This window comes from Colossoma macropomum, unplaced genomic scaffold (genome assembly GCF_904425465.1).
Source record: "Colossoma macropomum unplaced genomic scaffold, Colossoma_macropomum, whole genome shotgun sequence".
Taxonomy (NCBI): Eukaryota; Metazoa; Chordata; class Actinopteri; order Characiformes; family Serrasalmidae; genus Colossoma; species Colossoma macropomum.
Window position 1 is genome coordinate 13,624,495 of NW_023494784.1, and position 20,184 is coordinate 13,644,678.

A 20,184-nucleotide genomic window follows, 5' to 3' on the forward strand; every position below is an offset into this window, starting at 1 on the left:
AAACGTCTTAACATTTGAACTACTTGTTTAACTGAACCTTGTTTCAATTGTGCTGCAGCAAAGATATGGGCAGTATTGGAGGACACTCAACTACAGCATTTCAAATAGGCACAATGATTTGCAAATGTGGCTTGTGCAATTATTTCACTGGCTGTCACATTGGTTAACTGATGATGTTCTGGCCTCTGCTGTTCTGAACAAGCATGTGCTTATTTCAAGAAAACTGAGCTGACAGTCTATTGGTGAGGTATTGAGTCAGAAATTTTGAAATATTGCTACTTCTATCCACAAATAATAATAGATTTTGCATTGAACATTTGTAGATTTGCTAGATTAAAAAACAGAAACCATCAGACAAAATGATGCAGTCACTGTTAACTGGATTTTATACTGATAAGCTAATAAGTGCAAAATCGAAACAGAACTACTGTACTATATATACCAATAATACCATGTTATAACAAATAACATGGTATTATTGGTATATATCACATCTTTATGCTTAAATCATTTGCTAGTACAGAATCTAGAGCAGGGGTGCACAACTCCGGTCCTGGAGGGCCGGTGTCCAGCACAGTTTGGTGATTTACCTGCTCAAACACACCTGATCACACTTAACTGTTAATTGCCAGGTTAAGTAGGTGCGTTTGAGCAGGGACACCTCCAAACTGTGCTGGACCCTCCAGGACCGGAGTTGTGCACCCCTGATCTAGAGTGTGTACAGATACAATAAAGCTCCAGCTTCTTGAAAAATTTGCAGTGTGTCACTGTTTCACCACTTTTTCATTTCATTACTTAGTATAGATTTAAAAATCTAACCTCACAATGGCTTGACTCAATTACATTTCTTTAGAGGTTAATTAAATGCATCATGAAATCTCTAACTGGACTATGTAGTGGGTTTTGCAATTTAGCGTTATTATTGATAGAACCTTAGACAAGGGTTTAGGGTAATACAGATTTATTTAAAGTCTACAGACCAGGGCAAGAGAGAGAAACGCTAGCACCAAGGATGCTTCAATAAAAGGGAATTTATTGGCTAATTATTAAATTACATTTGGATTACTTTCAATGATAAACAACAGAAAATGAGAAAAAATAAAAATTAAAAGTCAAAGAAACAAATAGCTCAAGTAAAGTGATTCACAGCTAAATAGTATGAGGCAGTGTGGTTCTTGGGAAGCAGCTTAAAACTTAGACGTGAAAGAGCCTCTAGAGAATTAACCTAAGTATGGACGGGAATAACTATATGGGGTGGATATATCTATTAAATGTTTTCTTATTAAAAAAAATTGGCGCCAGTGCCCTGACTGCAAATTGAAGGAGCCAGCTTACGTTGGAGTCGAGGGAGCTGACTTCAGGAGGGGTCGTCTCAGGACCGGCTCGATCGAAGGCTGGAGCTCACACGTTGGTTCATCTCCTCGCTGGTCGGAGGCTGCGTCGTCATGCAGACACACGCCGTTTTAGTCAATGACTGGGCAGAGGCGTCTCGTGGCGGCTTGAGGGTGGGGCTTGGACAGCCTTTCGATGGTCAATCTGCTCACAGATTAGTGCGTGACTCTAGAACTGCTCTAAATCCGCTGGCAAGATTTAGATTGCAATCAGGGTTCTGAGGCTGATGATACTAATTTAACTAACTACCTCTCTTTGGCAGAGTCGAAAATGCGAATAAGTTCTCCCTGGCCAGACAAGAACTCATTCACCTTCCTCCTGGGTGGTTTAAACTTAAGGTGTACAAACGGACAGACAAGTTACAAAAACAAACAAAGGTTTCAGATCTGAAATTTTAGCGTTCCAATATTTCTGACCTATCTTTCTGACCAAGGCACAAACAAGAAATTAGCTATCTTCTTATTAAGAACGCAGAACTCCCCAAAATTGCTGTGCATTCAGGTTTTGTTCGGCTGTAGGCCCTACCCTTTGGAGGCGGAGCCAGAGTGCTGATAGATTCTCCTCACCTAACGGTTAATTAGCTATTCATTGTTTCCAACTCTGATTGGTGGTGCATAAATTTAGGAGCGCCTTCCCCCAGAATCACTGCCTTCTTTGTTTTAGTTAGTTTTTAAAACAAAGGAAACGAAACATTATTCTAAGATAAAATCGGTTTAACTTTCAAAAACAAGGAATGAACAACTAGGGCATTCAGGTATGCTTCATAAGAGAGAGTTTAACCCTTGTTACCTGATACACAACACACGTTAAAAGACACAGGTAACATTTGCCTGTAATATCTGGATATTGCCGGTTACGAACAATTCAACCAGGGTTGTTACCCAATGCATGAAGAAATAAAATCAACAACAAAGGAAAAAGAAAGAAAAGAAGAGAAAACTACATTCAGGGTACATATTTGTCAGTGGTCTAAACTCACTAGAATGAAATGGTTGCATCGGTCTGTTATCAAAGTTATACACTGCGTGTAGTATTGCTGACGGATTATATAAATATTTATAATCAAGCAGACAACGTAACAAGTTTTCTTGGGTTCTTTTCTTTATACGCAAATGTCCTTACGGTGATGGTGTGTTGTATCTCATTCTCACCACTTGGGGGTGCTGTGGCTCCATATCTAAATTGTCAATAAAATCTAAAAAGGGCTAACTTTGTTATACATTCTCATAACAACCTCTTTTTGGGGTCTCCAGACTTCTTGAACCCTGTTGAATGGTGGCAATTCGGAGTCAATGCACGCTTTAGAAATTTGATTTCCTGTAATTCAAAAGTTTAGTTAAGAGTCTTGGTAAAACTCTGCAGCTGGATTCCACGCATGGATTTATTGCTGCCTGGTGAACCTTTTAGGGCAGAAGGTTGATAACCTCCCGCGGTGTCCATGCTTGGTCCCAGGGTAACTTCGTTTTAAGCTGTAAAACTTTTTAGACAACTTAATCCTGTTTTATGGCTTTTACCTCAGACTTTGGAGCCAAAAGCTTTTAGTTTGGGTAACGTGGAGAGTTCTTGTAAACAAGAGTGACTTTGGCTCAACCAGATCGTGTTCACTACAACTACAATTAATCTGATTATTTTGATAAGATTCAGAACTATCTTTAAAAATACACTGAATACATTAATGTGGCTGCATGAAGTATTTATATGGTTGTTGAACAATACAACAAACTGGGTATTTTTTAGATTTTTACATTAAAACAAGGTTACACCTCTCTCTAAACCCTGCCCCCCAAATTCCTTCAGGCCAAGCTCTCTGGAGCACAATCGGTAACACAAGCAAAACAAGCTAGCTAGTTAACAAAACTTTTTTTCTCCGTAACAGTTAAAGTTTATTTTACTGCATGTAATGTGATCTCCCAATATGCAACTCACATCTACATGCTTAAGTGGATTTTTTTGGGGGACTTTTTTGCTGTGCTAACGTACGCTACATCCACGTGTTAACAACTGGCTTGTTGTTCATCACAAAGTGTTAATGAATGTACCAGAGACCCCTATTGTGAGCTGTGCCTTTTATACATTGGACTGGTTTAAATATTTCATACTTTTGTTCCCACCAAAATAAGACTACTTTCCCCCAACATTTAGCCCAAAGTATCAGATCCTGTCTGGCTCTGTGAGACTAGACCGGGTAGACCACCAAAACTGCTCACATCAGAGAAACAGCACTTAAGGCTTTCATCTTTGAGAGAGGGGAGAAAATTTAAATCCACTCTTGCTTCGGATCTGAAAAAATCTGAAGGTGTTCTGTCCATCCTTTCACTGTGAGAAGACAACTCAACACTATGGGTCTGAAAGGATGCGTAGCTGTCAAGAAGCCCTCACTGAGAAAAAGAAACATACACATTTCAGTCTCCTAAAAAGAAAGAGTGGACACACTAAATACTGAAACATCTGATATTATATTTAGTTGTTTGAGGCTACTGTGTCATTTTCTGTTAAATAAGTGTTTCATGCTATAAAGTAAACAACTTGTACTCATTGCTTGCTTTGACTGGAAATTAAATGGAAATTAAATAAATGAAGAGTGGACTCTTCTTTAAATTATTTCACTGAATATTATTATAATCAATTAATATAATCCTAATCCATCAGAGTCATCGGATTTTTTCTGACACTGTAGGCTATATAAATTTTACTAGCCACAGTCTGTAATACATATATTTACATAGATTTGTGCGGATGTATTTGCTTTGTTTCTAATCTGTGAAATGGGATGGGAACTTATTATCTTTCCCAGAAATAGACAATGTTAATATGATAATATAATCCATTGATCTTTATCTCAGTGAACTGTAGCTGCTGTACTGTGATCAGAGGGCAGTAAAATGATGCACATTGTGCTTTTTGCCCTGCAGGTGGTGTGTACGGTGGTGACTCACCAATAGCATTGTAGAGAGGTTCTCCAGTTTCTTTGTCCCAAACCAGGGTGGTCTCTCTTTGATTGGTCACTCCAATCGCTATGGAAACACAGAAAACCGCATCTCTATTTCATGACACTGCTCCTTCAATGAGGAGCAAAGCTGTAAATAAATACACAAACACACACCCACACAACACACTCCACAGGCAGATTCACTCGAAAGAGGCCCCAAATATTCTGTAATAACTCTCGCTAGGATGAAGCAATTTGAAAGAAACAACATGCAATGTGCTCCTCAGCATGTGGAGCTTCGAACAGACCGTGATGCCCCTGTGTCGGAGTGATGAGGTAGGCGCCAGACAGCCGTTGCCACGTTTTACCCCCGTACCCCTTCATGTGTCTGGCAGAAAACGGAGATCACTTCCAGCATCACATGTAATGCAATCGATTACACATACGTCAAGGTATGTAGCATATTTTTTTGGTTCAGATTGCTTCATCCTAACGGGAGTTACAACAGAATATTCGGGGTCTCTTTCAAGTGAATCTCCCTGTACAACCCCTGTACACACACACACCTTTAATGTTGGAGATGTTAATGTTGAGCTGAATGAGCTTCTTACTGGTCCTCTCCATGCACTCATAAACAGACTGTAAAATCTCCTTTGGGTCTTCTTCCACCCATCTTACAACAAAAAGATCAACAACACAGAAAATTTATATGCATTCAAATAAGATTTGAACCATTATAGCCATTATAGGTGAATTATAGGTGAATTACAGTAAAAATAACCAGTGTATAGTTGCTGATTGAAATCCTAATGTGTGTCACACATGTAATTAATTAAAATCAGTAGATAATTTATTGAGGGATCAGCAGTGGCAAGCCCTCAGAGCCTTCCAGGCCTTCAGAGAAGATCTAAGGACGTCTGTGCACTATAAATACCTCATTTTTTGTTTATTTTCCTTTAATACAATCACCATGTTTGTTGTATTTAAACACTGTAAGTGCTGTAGTAATGCTTATTTCATTGTTCAATTTCATTTGAAAACAGAAGGGTCAAAATCTTTAAACTCCCAATATAATCTTATCCAATCTTAATAGATTTATTTTATTCATATATTTGCAACAATATGGTCTTTTTGACTCCACACTTGTGATCAGAAATGTATGTGATTCACAACGAGACAGAATGTGTTTAAATGTAATTTCGTGTATCGGTTTCATTTGTATTTAATTTTTATATTGGGGAGGATGGTCTTCAGTTCCTCTACTGAACAGCTCCCACTGATGTAAATAAACAAGCTGTGCATCTTATCAGCAGCTATCATTATACAATTGAATTTGCGTCCAACAGATGAAGGCCATATGCTTAAACTTCATTTCAACTACCTGCAGCTTTCATATAAACGGCAACGCATACTGTTTATCAAAACAGAAAGGTTAGTGTCCAGTCAGGAAGTCATGCGCTGCCAGGAAATTCCATTAAAACTGCACATAATCATTACAGCGATGGTGCATTTTCAGAGAAGGACTGCATTAGGTGTGTTGACAAGTTTGCGTATTCTGATCTTCTCATCTGGCCTTTAATGTTCATTTCACCTAAAGGCATTAATGCGAAAGCAATGACACGATGGTGAAATTGTAAATTGATGGTTGTAAAATTATCTATTAAGTCATATGTTATCATATACTCTTTGTCAAACACACCGATCTACCCTGATCATTTCCAGTCTGAGTGGTAGGGACAGACATTTTGATTTTTATGGTCTAGATTGCATTCCTGTTTGAGTTGTAGTCCAGTTACTTATTACAGTTGCTTATTACAGCAATATAGGCTAAAGGGGTAAAATGAACAGAAAACAGAATAATTAAAATAACAAAAACATGTAAAATGCAAATGTAAAATCTAACCTTTAGTATTAGGAAAATCCGTTAGAACACAAAAAGCCAAGAAGACAACAAAACTGCTCAGGCTGGCTTTATACAGAGAAATTTTCATGCAAATTTAGTTGCTCAAGAACATAAGTTGCATTTGAGTTATATGCAATATAAAGCCTCCTGCAACTCATTTGAAATTCATCCGCAACAGTTGAAAGTTTCTCTACTTTTTGAAAGTTTCATAAAACACCAATAACTCATCATGTGATCACAATGAGCAACATACTTTCTGACAATTTTCACCAGATCAATGGACAAGAAAATAAATCGAAAAACGATTTACTGGATATTTAAAAAAGGAGACCCCAGCAAATGACTTTACACAAGATTTGTAGTTTGTCATTCTGTCAGTTTCCTAAACCACAACAACAAATAGATAGTTAGCTCCCTTTCACCATTTTCATCAATGTCAGTGTCACTGCAGTACTGAGAATGATCCACCACCCAAATACTACCTGCTCTGTGCTGGTCCTGTGGGGGTCCTGACCATTGAAGAAATAGGGGAAAAGATGCTAATAAAGTATGCAGAGAAACAGACGGTCTATAATTGTAGAACTACAAAGCAGTTGCTAATAACCCAAGTAGTTAAATAATGAAATGTACTCTCTGAGCCACAACTGGAGTTGTATGAATTCTGTATTAATGTACCAAGTAATAAAAAACATTGTGTTGCTGGGCAACTATAGACTACTGTTAATAAACAACTTTCCTTGGCAGAAGAATCGTGATTATTATTAATAATAAGAAACAAAATAATTTTTGGAACATTGGTGTATTTTATTATATCGTATTGCCATAATTTTCCCAAATCACTGCAGGCTGTGTTACAATGATTTCCCTATTATGGTTAAGGGGCACAATGTGAAGCGAAGGTATTGATTCATATATTGATTCACAACAATCAATAACAAGGCCCAACAATGAGAATTACTCATAAACTCTTTCTCTGAACGTCTCATAGCCCAACCCATTTCTGCCTGTATTCTTGCCAAAGTCTGCATGTGAGCACCTCTGTGTTTCTTAAAACAAATAAAATCTTGCTATCAATAATTTAAAGATTCTGTTGACTGAATGATTGAATTTATCTCATAACATTCACAAATTGTCTAATTATTCTAATTGACACACCTATCACACCTTCTTTAGGTTCAAAAGTCAAGAACGTACAGTGATTTAAGTAAGTTTAAAGAAATAATGTTGCCGACTATGGGCCTGTCAGTGTTCTAGTGGTGCGCTGTACTCACCCTTCTTTGGGAAAACTCTGGGTAATTTCCATCTGATGTTGACTGATCAGATCAGCAGTTTTAGCATTAAAAACCTGAAAACAAAAAAAACAGGAAAAATATTTCTGAGTCTGAGTTCATAACAAGAGTAAAGAATTAAACACTAAAAAATAATAAAGTAACATACAGAGAAATAGCATTACCCACATTATTACCACGATGAACAAAGAGGAACAAAGGGCTACACATGCACAGACACTAAAATACCTGGAAATGATGATCACACAGACTGTAATTGGCAAAAAGCACAAGACACAGAGATACAGAGAGAGTCAGGGCTCACATTTCTAAGGTAGAGACAGAGATAAAGCAAGAACAAGGCTGGAGCAAGACAGATCTGCTCTTTCCTGGCTGTTAGCACAAACTTAAAAGGGAATTTCACAGATTTTTCAAAATTCCAACATAATTCAGTGGTTGAGATGTAAACAGAGTCATTCAGAGTGGCTTGGTGTAAAATTGTTCATTGTAGAGAGATTTCTTTACAGTAGTGGTAATAGGAACCAGAGGTCACCATGTCAACAAATAAAGCCATTTTATGTACTATTCAAAACCATCAGTGAACCTACTGGTCTTCTGAGTTTTTATATGGAATGTTTATGATTGTAACAGTGGAAAACCTAAAATAATAATTAAATACGCTTTCCTGAAAATATTGTGGATATCATCAGTACGGTAAAAGTGAATGTAGTTTCAGAATCATTAATATTATTAGTATTATCATCATTATTTTTAAAGGATTTCTGTATGTGGCACTACGGGTTCTGTTTTGTCTGTTCCAAATTATTAATTATCATTAATATATATATATATATATATATATATATATATATATTTGATGCAAATTGTGTACCATGAAAATATCTTGAAGTCTTCTGACATACGTATAATAAAATAAACAAAATAAATAAATAAACAATATATTGTGATCTCATGTCGCACACCCCTACTGCACACTCAGTTCAACTCAGGAAGGGCTGTTATTCACTTGATTAGTTGGACGAAGATTGGGAACCACTGTTCTGTGCTAATGTTAAAGTGAGATTGTAATAGGGCATTCAAAATCACCGAGTGAGAGTGCTAAAAGCCTTTACCACCTCTGTAATGATGCTACTGTGCTCTGTCAAATTTTGTCATACTGTTCACAGAACATGCTGTAAGCTTCATAATATTAGGCTACAAAATATACATGACAGTAAGTGTAAATCTCATTGATTTAACTATGTTTGACCAAAATGACCCTGCGCCCTGAGTCTTTCTATCTCACAGCACAAAACCAGCCTTATCAGTCACCTGGGAGATACTCGCATGAAGGTCCTGTGCTGATGGATAACCACTGTTTAAGTGTCCTGACAAGAGGAGAATTACAAAGAAAAGTATAGTATTACACAATGAAGGAATTATGAAATGCTGTACATAATGAAATTGCAGGTAAAGCTAAAATGAGTGAATTGGAAAGACAAAGCCCCAAAAAACAGGCCCAAGGTTCAACACCACTATCTCTTAGGATTCAACCCAGTGCTCTACATAGTTAGACCACTACTAGAAACAGCTAGGGGCTGTTCTGAGGCCACATCAGGGACAAAGAAATCTGGTAGCATTACGAAGTGAACAATGAAAAGTACAGTACATTATAGAATTTCAAAGCAACCACATGATAAATGATGCCTTTAAATCTCTAAATAATAATTTCATACTCTGTCACAGACAATGGTACTGTGCAGGTATATTTTTCGTTCATCAAAGCATAAACAATGTAAATGTACTCCCAAAGGTACAACAATGGTTTTATGTTCCCTAACTGGAGGTACTGAAAACATATCCTTGAAGGTTTCACTCCAGTGACAGTTTAGTACCTTTTTTCTGAGAGTGTAGAATAAATCCCTGCAAGCTAGCATTGCTCTGGCTGCAGGTAGATTTATGTCGTATAGTGGTCAAAGTTTAAACCAGTGTTTATGTACTTTGACCCACCGGTTGTGTGTACTAGTTTGCAGATGTCCAAGTTAGGTGATAGACAACCTCAATAAACTATGCTGGTCAAATATTTTTAGAAAAAGGACATGCTGTCAGAGGCATCAAGCAAGAACATATCTACTACAAACACCAGTGGCTATATAATAACCTGGCTATATTTCCTTTAGTACTTGGTACATTTAAAAAAATGGACTTTGCACAGCAAAATAAATCTTGGTGCCAATATCCACTAGTGTTTTCTCATTTACTCAACTTCTGTTAATAATTAGTTCTACTGACTTACATTCTGTTGTCAGCACTAAAAGAAATATTTAGCTGACCTAACAAAAGAATGTTTGTTCTCCTAATGAGTACAACTAATCAAACTAATATCAACGTTACATTTATGGAATTTGGCAGATGCTGTGATGAAAGGCTTTAATTATGTTGCAGATGTAGGCAATTGTAGTGTTAGGCATCTTGCTTGAGGACTCTTTTCGTAGCATGGTGTTCTTGCTCCAGTGGGGAACTGAACCCTGCTCTGCTGTGTTACAGACAGCAGTATCAACCACTGCACTATACCAACCCCTCATAATGGCATATAATATTTTAAAGGATTTTTGCTTTATCAACTTGATTAAAAAATGACACAATGGTGTACGATAGTCGATAACACTGTTGCCAACCACACAGCAGGTTAGGATTTGATTCTCTGCTCACCAAAAAGAGCCGTTGAGCAAGATGCCTAGAACTACTTACGCCTGCCTCTATAACATAACTAAAATTGTACATCACTCTGGATAAAAGCATGTGCCAAAATGTAGTGTCGATATGAAAGAAGAAATGTTGGTATGACTTAAAGAGTTTTTTACTAGTTGTACTTTTTTGTACTTGTTTGTTGTACTAAAAAATTCTGACAATAGAATGTCACTCAGTGCAACAAAATATTTACAGACGTTAACTAAACAAGAAAAAGCTAGTGGATATTGGCACTAAGACACAATAGACAACAGGTTCTTCAACAGACAAAACACTGTCTTCAGTACAGCACTGTCCACATAAATAGCTAACCTTCTTCAAAACATTTTGCACTCTATGCCATCATGGTATCACCAGTGGCTCTTTCAACATCATGTGCCTCTTTCTACAGGCGCTGAGCCCCAGCCCATTTTGCCCTGTACCTATTAGAGACGCAGTGCAGGTACAATACCAGTTGGAATCCTCTGGTAAGTAAACTTACCAATCAGAATCATGAAGCAAATGAAGTCATTCACTTCCGTCAAAAAAAAAAAAAGAAAAACACATAAGGGAGTCAAAACACAGCTTGTTCCATTTCAATGACCATAGTCAGCTGCAGTAGCGTTGTGCAGCATCCAAGTGTGAAATACAGGGGGCCCTGGGACCCCCTTAATTAATCTCTTGGAACCCCTGAATGCCTCAAAATCAAATTCTAGGGGAATCCTGAAAATAAACTTATGACGTTGTGCGCAGGAAAGGGCACTGTTTAGCTGCTTCACCCACCAATCAGCAAGCTTCTGTCTTGAGTATTCTTAACTACAAATGCAGAGCTGTTTTGCCTCAGGGTGGCGCTGTAGCAAACTGATTCACCCAGTTGGTCCTTCATAGTAGAGCAACTGTAACTATAACTAGGATACCTCTGAAAAACTTTACAATATGCCACAGCATATTTGTAAATTTGAAAACTTGCCTAATTCCCCAAGAGGTTGGTGTGATGAGTGAATTTTTACTCATTTCTCAAACAAAAGAGGGATGTGAAAGATCTCAGTTAATATCTCAAAGAGCCAAGTAGTACCAAACTAGAAAACCGCATTTTCAGAAGAAGAATTGTTAAAACAAATACTTTGCTGCCATTGAAGCATCAGTGCCACTGCAATGGCGAGTGGGTTACCAGCCAGCCAACACTGGAGTAGCCCACCAGCATGGGACCCCCAAATACTAGGGGGCATTTCACAAACTGGACGGAATCACCTTATGTGGCCTTGAAATATTTGTTAGGAAATTATTTTACCAGCTCCCATTTCAACAAATTTGGAAACAACTCCCTAACAAAGACTTCACAACAACATATCGCTGCTGTCAGAACAAGACCTCGTATATCCATTTTTGTCATTTTTCGGGTTTTTGACATAATTTGAAAGTACCCCTTGTCCTATACATCGTTTGTAAATTCATGATGAATGAAATGGCCCAAAATTACTTGAAAAAAGTCTGGTTCCATTGACTTACATTAAAAGTAGAGTATGTTTTTTCCTTCTCCTGTAAAGTTCTCATTTTGAAGACAGAAGGTTTTGTTCCGACAACAGTGATTTACAGCAAATAACAGGACAGTGCAAACCTAGAGCAAGAATAATGTACAAACCATGTTCACGACTACAGCCCAATGGCCTGGACCACGTGCCCTCCAATCTGGGCCCAGTAACTGGGAGAAAGAGTGTTTGGTATAATGCTATTGCATTTTATCACTGCATTGTTCCTGGGATCTCGAACAAAGTTTGTACATCAACTGTGCACTGCTCTTGCTTCAAGTCAAGTCATGTTAGGTCAACGTTTATTTATGTAGTGATTTTTACAATAGACATTGTCACAAAGCAGCTTTACAGGAAAATACAGGTCCAAGCCCCCATGAGCAAGCCAATGGCGACAGTGGCAAGGAAAAACTCCCGAAGAGCAAGAGGAAGAAACCTTGAGAGGAACCAAGACTCAAAAGGGGAACCCATCCTCCTCTGGTTGACACCAGATAGCAAATAAATAACACATGAGCAATATGAGCAGAAAGTAAGGTTTTAAGATACGGAGATAGGGATAAGCAGGAGAAGCAATGGCTACGATTAAATAGTTAGAGTCTGTGCCTGCAGCAATATCATTAGGAGGCCGGCATGCAGGTGAGGTTTGCACAGCGTTGTTCAGTAGGAAGCTTGATGATGGTCAAACTGGTCCAGAAGTCTGGCAAGCAGTGGGCAACCAATCAAGGAGGAGGAAACATCAGCATCAGACCGCACAGGATGGATGATCGGTTGTTCAGCTTAGCAAAGAAACACATAGCCAGTTAGTTCTGTTAAGAGAGACTGATTACAGTATACAGTGTTAACAGAGTGCAGCAGAGACTCTGGCAGGTCTAGCTATTACAGCCTAACTAAAAGGGAGAGCCAACAGACACAAGGGCTCCCTGAGATGTCAGCGCCCCTCTGCTCCACCATCAACAACTTTGTGTAAGAACATGACAGCAATGGGACGACAGCACCAACACTCCTAGTTTACCATAATACTCTATGTCCATGAACCCCCACTCCTACAGGAGTGGCCAAAGTTACTTCCTAATTTAAAAGAAAAATCTTTGAGGTCAACAGACAAATACATCCATCATCACCCGGTAACCAGGGATGCAGGAACGTGTTTTAGGTAGGGGTGCTGAAACTTTAAGCAGCATATACATGATATGAATATTGACATCAAGCTAAATTATTTGTCTTTTTTAATTTTTTTCTCACAGAATGTGTTATACTGCACTATAATGAGACAACAATCTCTCTCTATCTCTCTCTCTACATATATATATATATATATATATATATATATATATATATACTGACACATCAGTCTGCTGTCTCATTGTAGGTGAACTTTATGCAAATTAACTTAATTGCAACTAATCACATTGTTAATACGTGGCGCAATAACCCCCACCTTATGTCCATTAATAACCCATCACGCCCACGGTCACACGGTGAGATTTAACTCTAGAATTCACACTGAGCAAGAGACATAATGGTTGATAAAACATTATTATTATGTTAGATGATTTTTAAAAGTTTAAAAACAGTATTAGGCTGCTTTGAGGTTCAGAACTGCTCTTCATCTCAGCATAAACTTTCTCTTTTTGAACCTCAACTTGAATGTGTTTTAGCAATGACCCTAAGGGGCCAGCTGTTGTCAAGGGGAGTGATTTAGCTCACTGTAATACAAATACATCGTTAACTCTTACTTATATTAACTCTTTGAAGAGAAGCTTAAATGCTGAAACTACTAAAACTAAGCTTTTAAAAAACTCAGAAAAAACGCTCGCAAAATGCTGTTGTCGTGTGTAAGTTAGCTGCTGTATCAGTAATTGCTAAACATTTTAATACTACAGTTATTTATTTATCTGTGAATATTAAGGTTGCAGTGATTAACAAAATTCATAACTTAATTTCAATAGGATGCAGTGGTATCCTGATTCAACACATTTCAATTTGGCAAAAATAAGGTGCTAAAATCGTGCCTTATGTTACTATGTTTCCATTTTTAGAGTATTTCAAGTTCAATTTTATAAAAGTACAATATTCTAAAAAAAAGTCTGTGCTGTATAGTATCCTGATTTAACACACTAGCCACAAGCTAATACGCTAGTCACAATAAACCGATAACACTCCCAGATTCAGTTCAATAGATGAACTGAACCCGGGATTGTTATTGTTACATCTCCAGTAAATATTATTCAAGTTTTTATTCATTTATATTTGTTTGTTTATTTGTATATTCACACATTTTTGTGCATATGTGGGTGCATACACTTGACATAAACAAGCCATATATGACTCACAAGCCATACATCCCCCATACCTAAACTGAACGAAGCTGTTTTCAAGTGTAAATGATTTATTCACATTTAATAAAAAAAAGGCAACATAACTTTGAGTGTCCTTAAAGGATCTGAAAAGCCAAACATATTCTGTCCTGAACTGAGAGGTACGAGGACATATGTGGATTTTTGATCAAACAAACTCTTCTTGTAGTTACAACACACAATTCTAATGAATCATAACCTCATTTGATTGACTCTTGGTGCATGTTCCTGATAAAGTTCCTGATAAAGTACATGATAAAAATCTTATCAATAGAATGTCTGAAACAGCAGCTAGACTTTCAGTCACTGAATAATCCAATCAGGATGTTTTTCCAATGACTGAGAATCTTGTCTTCAACGTTTACCTCCTCAAAAGTCAGTTCTGCAATAGGTTAATGTAATTAAGATTAATGTATTTTCTATAGTTGAATGTAATTAAGTATTTAATCACACAGCGAGTTGCACAATGAATTACATTCTGAATAATCAGGTTCAAGTCTGCACTCACACCTTTTTCTGTTTGTTTCAGTGTCAAGAAATGACAAAAACATGGTAATGTAATGCTTTTTCTTTCCACAAAACAAGACCGTATGCTCAACAATACCTTCTTTCTTCTATAAATAAATGTGGATAGAAAGGTTAGAATCTGCAATGATTACAGAATGTTTCTGCTTGTTTAATGAGTGAGAAATAAATGTTGAATGACACCATGCTTTTGTTTCCACCAATGACAACTGAAACAGTAAATGGTATAAAGAGTGGCTGGTAAAGGCTGAACTCTTATAATTTGTTTATTAATGTATTAAAGACTCTAAAAACTACTATGGATTATTCCGTATTCTACCATCAAACTAAGGTGTAAGTTATGTCACTGAAGGGTTTAAGGTTTATGGCAGAGATGGTCATGTGAGTCTGAGTCAAGTAACCAGTTTCTGGAGTCCAAGTCTGAGTCTTGAGTCCAACGCGTAGCCCAAACTTTTACAGTGAGGATGTCAGGTTAGACCCCACAACTTTATTGGGGTGGCAAAGGTGGCAAAAGTGGTTCTTTTGTGTGTGTATTACAGACATATTATTACAATGACGCACTGAATTTAATGAAACTGCACACAGTGGTAATTTCAATAAGTAGAATCAATAAGTATCTACAGAACAGAGCATTTCACACTAAAACACTCTGAACAACCTTTTTGAAAATGGTTCTATACAGCACCAAATACGGTTCTGCTATTGATACAAGCTTGACGTTATTACAATAGCAGAAGTCTTTTTGGTGCTATATAGAACCATATACAACACACTCTCCGTCAATCTGAAGAGCCATTTCACTATGCACTCATGGTTCTACATAGAACCACTGCTTTTAAGACCCCTTGAACCATCTTTTTCAAGCATGTTCAGTCTACATTCTGCTCTTTAATTTCAGTGAATTTGAATATGAACTTTCATAATGTCTTTTTTAAACTGTATAACAAAAATTAGCAGAGGAGAGAAGAGCCTTTCCAATCTAGCAAAATAAAAGCATTTTATGAGATGACAATTCTGTCAAGCAGGGTTTGGCATGAAGGCAAAAGAGCTTAAGGACATGTCCGAGTGGTCATTAGTGTACAAAGTCCGTGGAAAACAGTGTGAGGAAGGAAAAAACTTCATTAACCAACAGCTCACCGCACATTAACACTTGTTGAAAAACTCTAAAGCAGCTGAAAACTGCTCCAGTCTCACCAGAAATCTGGTAGAACTCGTCCCCTGGTCAATGGCCCCGACCAGCGAGTCTGCCTCAGGCCTGCTAGACGTTGACATCGTGTCGTTAAAATGTTCAGGTCAGTTTGTTCAGTTGAGGACCGGTCGGCTGCGCTCTGTACAATACGCGATACTGAAGCGCGTGCGGAAAGAACACCGCCACTCTCACGGACACGCGCCCCTGACGTAGGCGGGAGCCAACCCCTCCTTCCCGCCCACCACCTGCATTCAGAAACACACAAACCTGTTTCCAGTCACAAAGCAAACATAACGCTCGCCACCGGGAGACTGGGGACCTGCTCCAAACCTAGAGGTGCTTCGAGTTTAAAGTCCTTGTTTGTGTCTGCCTCCAGTTTAGAGGCAAATAATTCAACTAAGTGACCGTTTTTCTGATTGAAAAGAGCAGATAAAAGCATTTTAGCTAGCCTACTAATTTAAAACGATTTAGTAATCTCGGTTGCCACATTGTTTCTATAGTTTACAGACAAAAAAAATCTTCACATTGCAAGAAAACCCCCTAAAAAAACACATCAAAAACAATCTAACCATAATACAGCATTTAACCAACGTGACAACAATAATAAGCCTCTGGGTTTGTTTTCTGCCTTCAAAAATTGCAGTAGATGGTGCCCTCTGTCTTTTAAACAAAATAGTTTATTTTATAGCTATTGCCACTTCAATAAAATACTGAATACACTGAGTGCATTTATATGCACTTAATAATATATATTTATTATTATTATTATTATTATTATTATTATTATTGTTGTTGTTGTTGTTGTTGTTGTTGTTAATATTAATAATAATAATGATAATAATTTGCAACCGGCTAGTAAACTCACAGAACAAGACGTGACTTAAATGTAATGTAAAACATCATGCCAGTGCTTTATTTTTAAACATTGAGCCATTTTGCCTAAAAATAGGAACATATATTATCTACAAGATTTAAATCCTTCACCTTGTCAAGTAGTCTCAGCATCGCTTCAAAAGTGTTTTGCTGCCTTCCCGTGGCAATGCTGCCTGCTTGTTTCTAGTACCACAGTCTGTTTTCGTACATGCGCAGACTGAGAAATCCGAAAGTAATCTGAGTAAAAGTATATGTGTGAGAAATCTGATTACTAAACTAAATTCGAGCTCACTTTATCGGATTTCTTAATTGGATTTCTAGACCTTACTCCAATCTAAAAAAAATTGGATTATGCTGTTTACATGACCAATTGAATAAATAGATAACTGCAGAAATCCGATTATGATCAGATGATTGAGTGCATGTAAACGCATTCACTGTCAAATATACAAGTATCATATTCCATTATAATACATAAATAAGTAGCATATTCATAATGCATTTAGTCTACATCTTGGCAAGACACATGGGAAAAACGTCTTTTACTTAATTCACACTGTTACTTGTTGTTACTGGTTGGCAGTTTTGTTCATGTAATTATTCTGATAATGTAATAATTTATATTAATCATGAAAAACTCGCAAATCATTTAAATAAGGCTCAAAAATCTCAACTTTTTCCCTGCTTGATAACTTGATGTCATGAGGCAGTTATTAATCTGTACTGAGGCGACCATTACAGTTATTAATCTCTACTGAGGCGACCATGACCATTAATTGAGGTCCTCTTTAGAATTCATGTAACAAGCATGTTTGTTACATGATGTGCACTGATTCTAAAACAGTTAATAAACATATTTCAGTTAAAACATTGATGGTGTTTCTTTTGAAGATTATCATTTTTTATTTAGTGGGTAAGTATTCTAAAAGTGCTCTCCTAAAAATGTAAACAAGTAACTGTATTCTGAATACTGCTTTGCAAAATGTAACTGAATACAGACACTTAATTTCTGTATTCTGAATATGTATTGCCAATATTTGTATTTCGTTATATCCCAACCCTGTTAAAGCACTGTCAGCCAACATAATCAAGTCAATGATTTAGAGTTAAATCTGTCGTAAAGATATCTACTTGCCTCTTACAGTGGTCTCCTTCTGGTTTAATGACTAGGAAAACTAGGAAAACCACACCTGAGAATGTTAATTAAAGGTGGAAGTACAAAAGGTAGTGTGCATTGTGGTGGACACTTGCTAGCTGGCTAATTATTCAATTGAATTATTTCTTTAGCAAAAAAAAATTGAGAGTAGTGCTATCTCTAATGCTAGCATGTATTTGCCTCTATGGCTAGCAGTCAGGATTTGTTTCAGTTCCCAAGTATTTGCGCAATGCAGGGTGCTGTGATGAAAGCACTCATGGACAAACACAAAAATGATACAACATTATAAATTCTGTCTAAATGATAAGGCTGAGCAGAGGAACACTGCACTATAGAGTATTACATGACATGATAAACATAGTATCCAATGCTAGTTTTAGGCATGAAGGCCTCCTTAATTAAATACATCATTCAGGAATTTGCAGGCTGAGTAGTACAATGACAAAAGCCTTCATGTGCACAAGCCCTAACATGATGATGAAAAGACTGAGTAACTGGAAAAAAGAAGAAAAATATCTTCATTTACTCTTTTTTGGCTGTTGTCTGTAGGCTGAACTTTAATGTCACCTTTCACCTTCAACTTGCGTGAGATAATACACAATTGCAATGATTCTGCTTTATATGGCTGGACTTAAGATGACCCAAATAACCTCAGACGTCATGTGGTCACACTCTGCCTTGCAGGCTTTATGGGTCAGTGACCTCAAGCAGATCCTAGTCTATGCATAGATAGATAAAGAATAATGTTTTTTCAATGCCTCCAAAGAGGCATTGCAAATCAGTCCTCATGTTGTGATATGAAAATATATAATATGTAAAATATATGATCCATTAGTCAAGGAAAAAAATGTGATGGCTGTTTATGTAATAAAGAATAAAAAGGGAAAAAAATAAGAAGCTACTCTGTATTTGCTTTTCTTTCTTTATTGTGGACTGAATGGCTGTGAGATGCATGTAAGCGAGAGTTGCATCAGTGTCAGTATAAGGTCACTGTGACTCATGTGATTGGTCAGCAGTTCTTGTAAAGCACACACCTTCTCACCAGTAAGGTGCCTGAAGCCTCTCTGTAGAAGGCAAAAAAAGCTGTACAGTTGGAACTGGACAGGGGTGAGCGGTTCCAGTACTGAATGGCCAGTGCACAACGTAGCTGCATGTTTTCTGACACAACTGATTCAATCCAACAAGTGCTCAGTTTTTTAGCTGGTGATGTGAATAAGTTAGAGCATGTAAAGAAGACTTTGCAAATACTTTTCAAAAATGCTGAATGGTTTGTTTTTTGAATGCAAAATCACAAATCAACATCAAGACAATAACAATTATTGCACAACCAAAACTGCCAACATTTAATCAAAAAATAAATGTATACTCACATGAACTGCATGGTATAGAAAGTCAGTTTTATGTGGCTGCGAGTGGACCTATTGTTTCTATTTTTAAATATTAACCTACTGAGAGCCAGTAGATATGGTCAGCCAGCAGATCTGCGATCTTTGAAAGTGTGCCAAGAATTTTTTTTGTGTTTTATTTTCTTGTTTTAATATGGATATATTGGCCTTCTTCTGCTCCTTCTTCTGCAACTGATGAATTAGCTGATCTTTTTCCTCAATATACGGCTTTGGAAATGCTGATCCTTGGTGATTTTATTCAGAATTAGTTAACTAATGCATTCAGTGTCAGATTATCATTGTTTGATCACTAGCTCTTCTTCCAATACTGTCTATTTTTGGAAAGCAGTAAACTCCCTCAAAAACAACTCCTTCTCTATCTGACCTGTATCATACTAGCTGACCATGCAACATCTGACCAAAGAGAGCTTTTTCAAACTTTTATTGTAAATTTTTCTCTGGGTGCTCATATTTGACAGCACTAACTTGAGACTGCAGCTGAACAAATTAGTGAACACCCAGCTCACACTGTTCTTTATAAAAATTCTATCCTGTTTCTCCATCACTATGGCCATAGTCAGAAAGAACTAAAAGAAGTGCTGCCCTTTTTATTGATCTAACCAAAACATTTCATGCTGTTGATCACTTGCTTGTTTTAGGTAGCTGACACAATTGGTTTTGATAAAAATGCAATAAATTGGGCCCAACACTACCTCTCTGATAGGCAACAATGCTATCAGATTTGATGTCTGTCACTGAAGTTTAATCCTTGGTCCAGTCTAACTTAAATTATATATTAATGATCTTGCTGCCCCCACCTCTGACTGCAAAGTGCACTTGTATACAGACAGCACTATTCTGCTCTGTTCAACTGACTTTGTTCATGCAGCAATAGAAAACTTTAGTGCGCCTTCAATGCCTTACATATTGCTCTTTACAAGCCTAAGC

The 20,184-nt window shown here is 37.2% G+C and overlaps 1 protein-coding gene across 5 annotated transcripts in view; it reads right to left on the bottom strand.

The window, feature by feature from the left end:
• Window positions 1–16,005, bottom strand: part of LOC118803183 (glycerol kinase-like) — a 45,113-nt gene extending 29,108 nt beyond the window's left edge. For 3 of the 5 annotated variants that reach the window (XM_036565418.1, XM_036565336.1, XM_036564631.1), the window contains exons 1-4: window positions 15,828–16,004; window positions 7,496–7,569; window positions 4,888–4,994; window positions 4,329–4,406 (exon numbers count right to left, since the gene is read on the bottom strand). In XM_036565418.1, coding sequence (XP_036421311.1) covers window positions 4,329–4,406; window positions 4,888–4,994; window positions 7,496–7,569; window positions 15,828–15,905 — 337 coding nt within the window. In that variant the 5' untranslated portion in view covers window positions 15,906–16,004. Of the gene's footprint in view, window positions 1–4,328; window positions 4,407–4,887; window positions 4,995–7,495; window positions 7,570–8,824; window positions 8,881–15,827 lie in introns of all 5 variants that reach the window. The other 2 variants (XM_036565248.1, XM_036563965.1) reach the window with 2 other exon arrangements.
• Window positions 16,006–20,184: the final 4,179 nt, after the last annotated feature.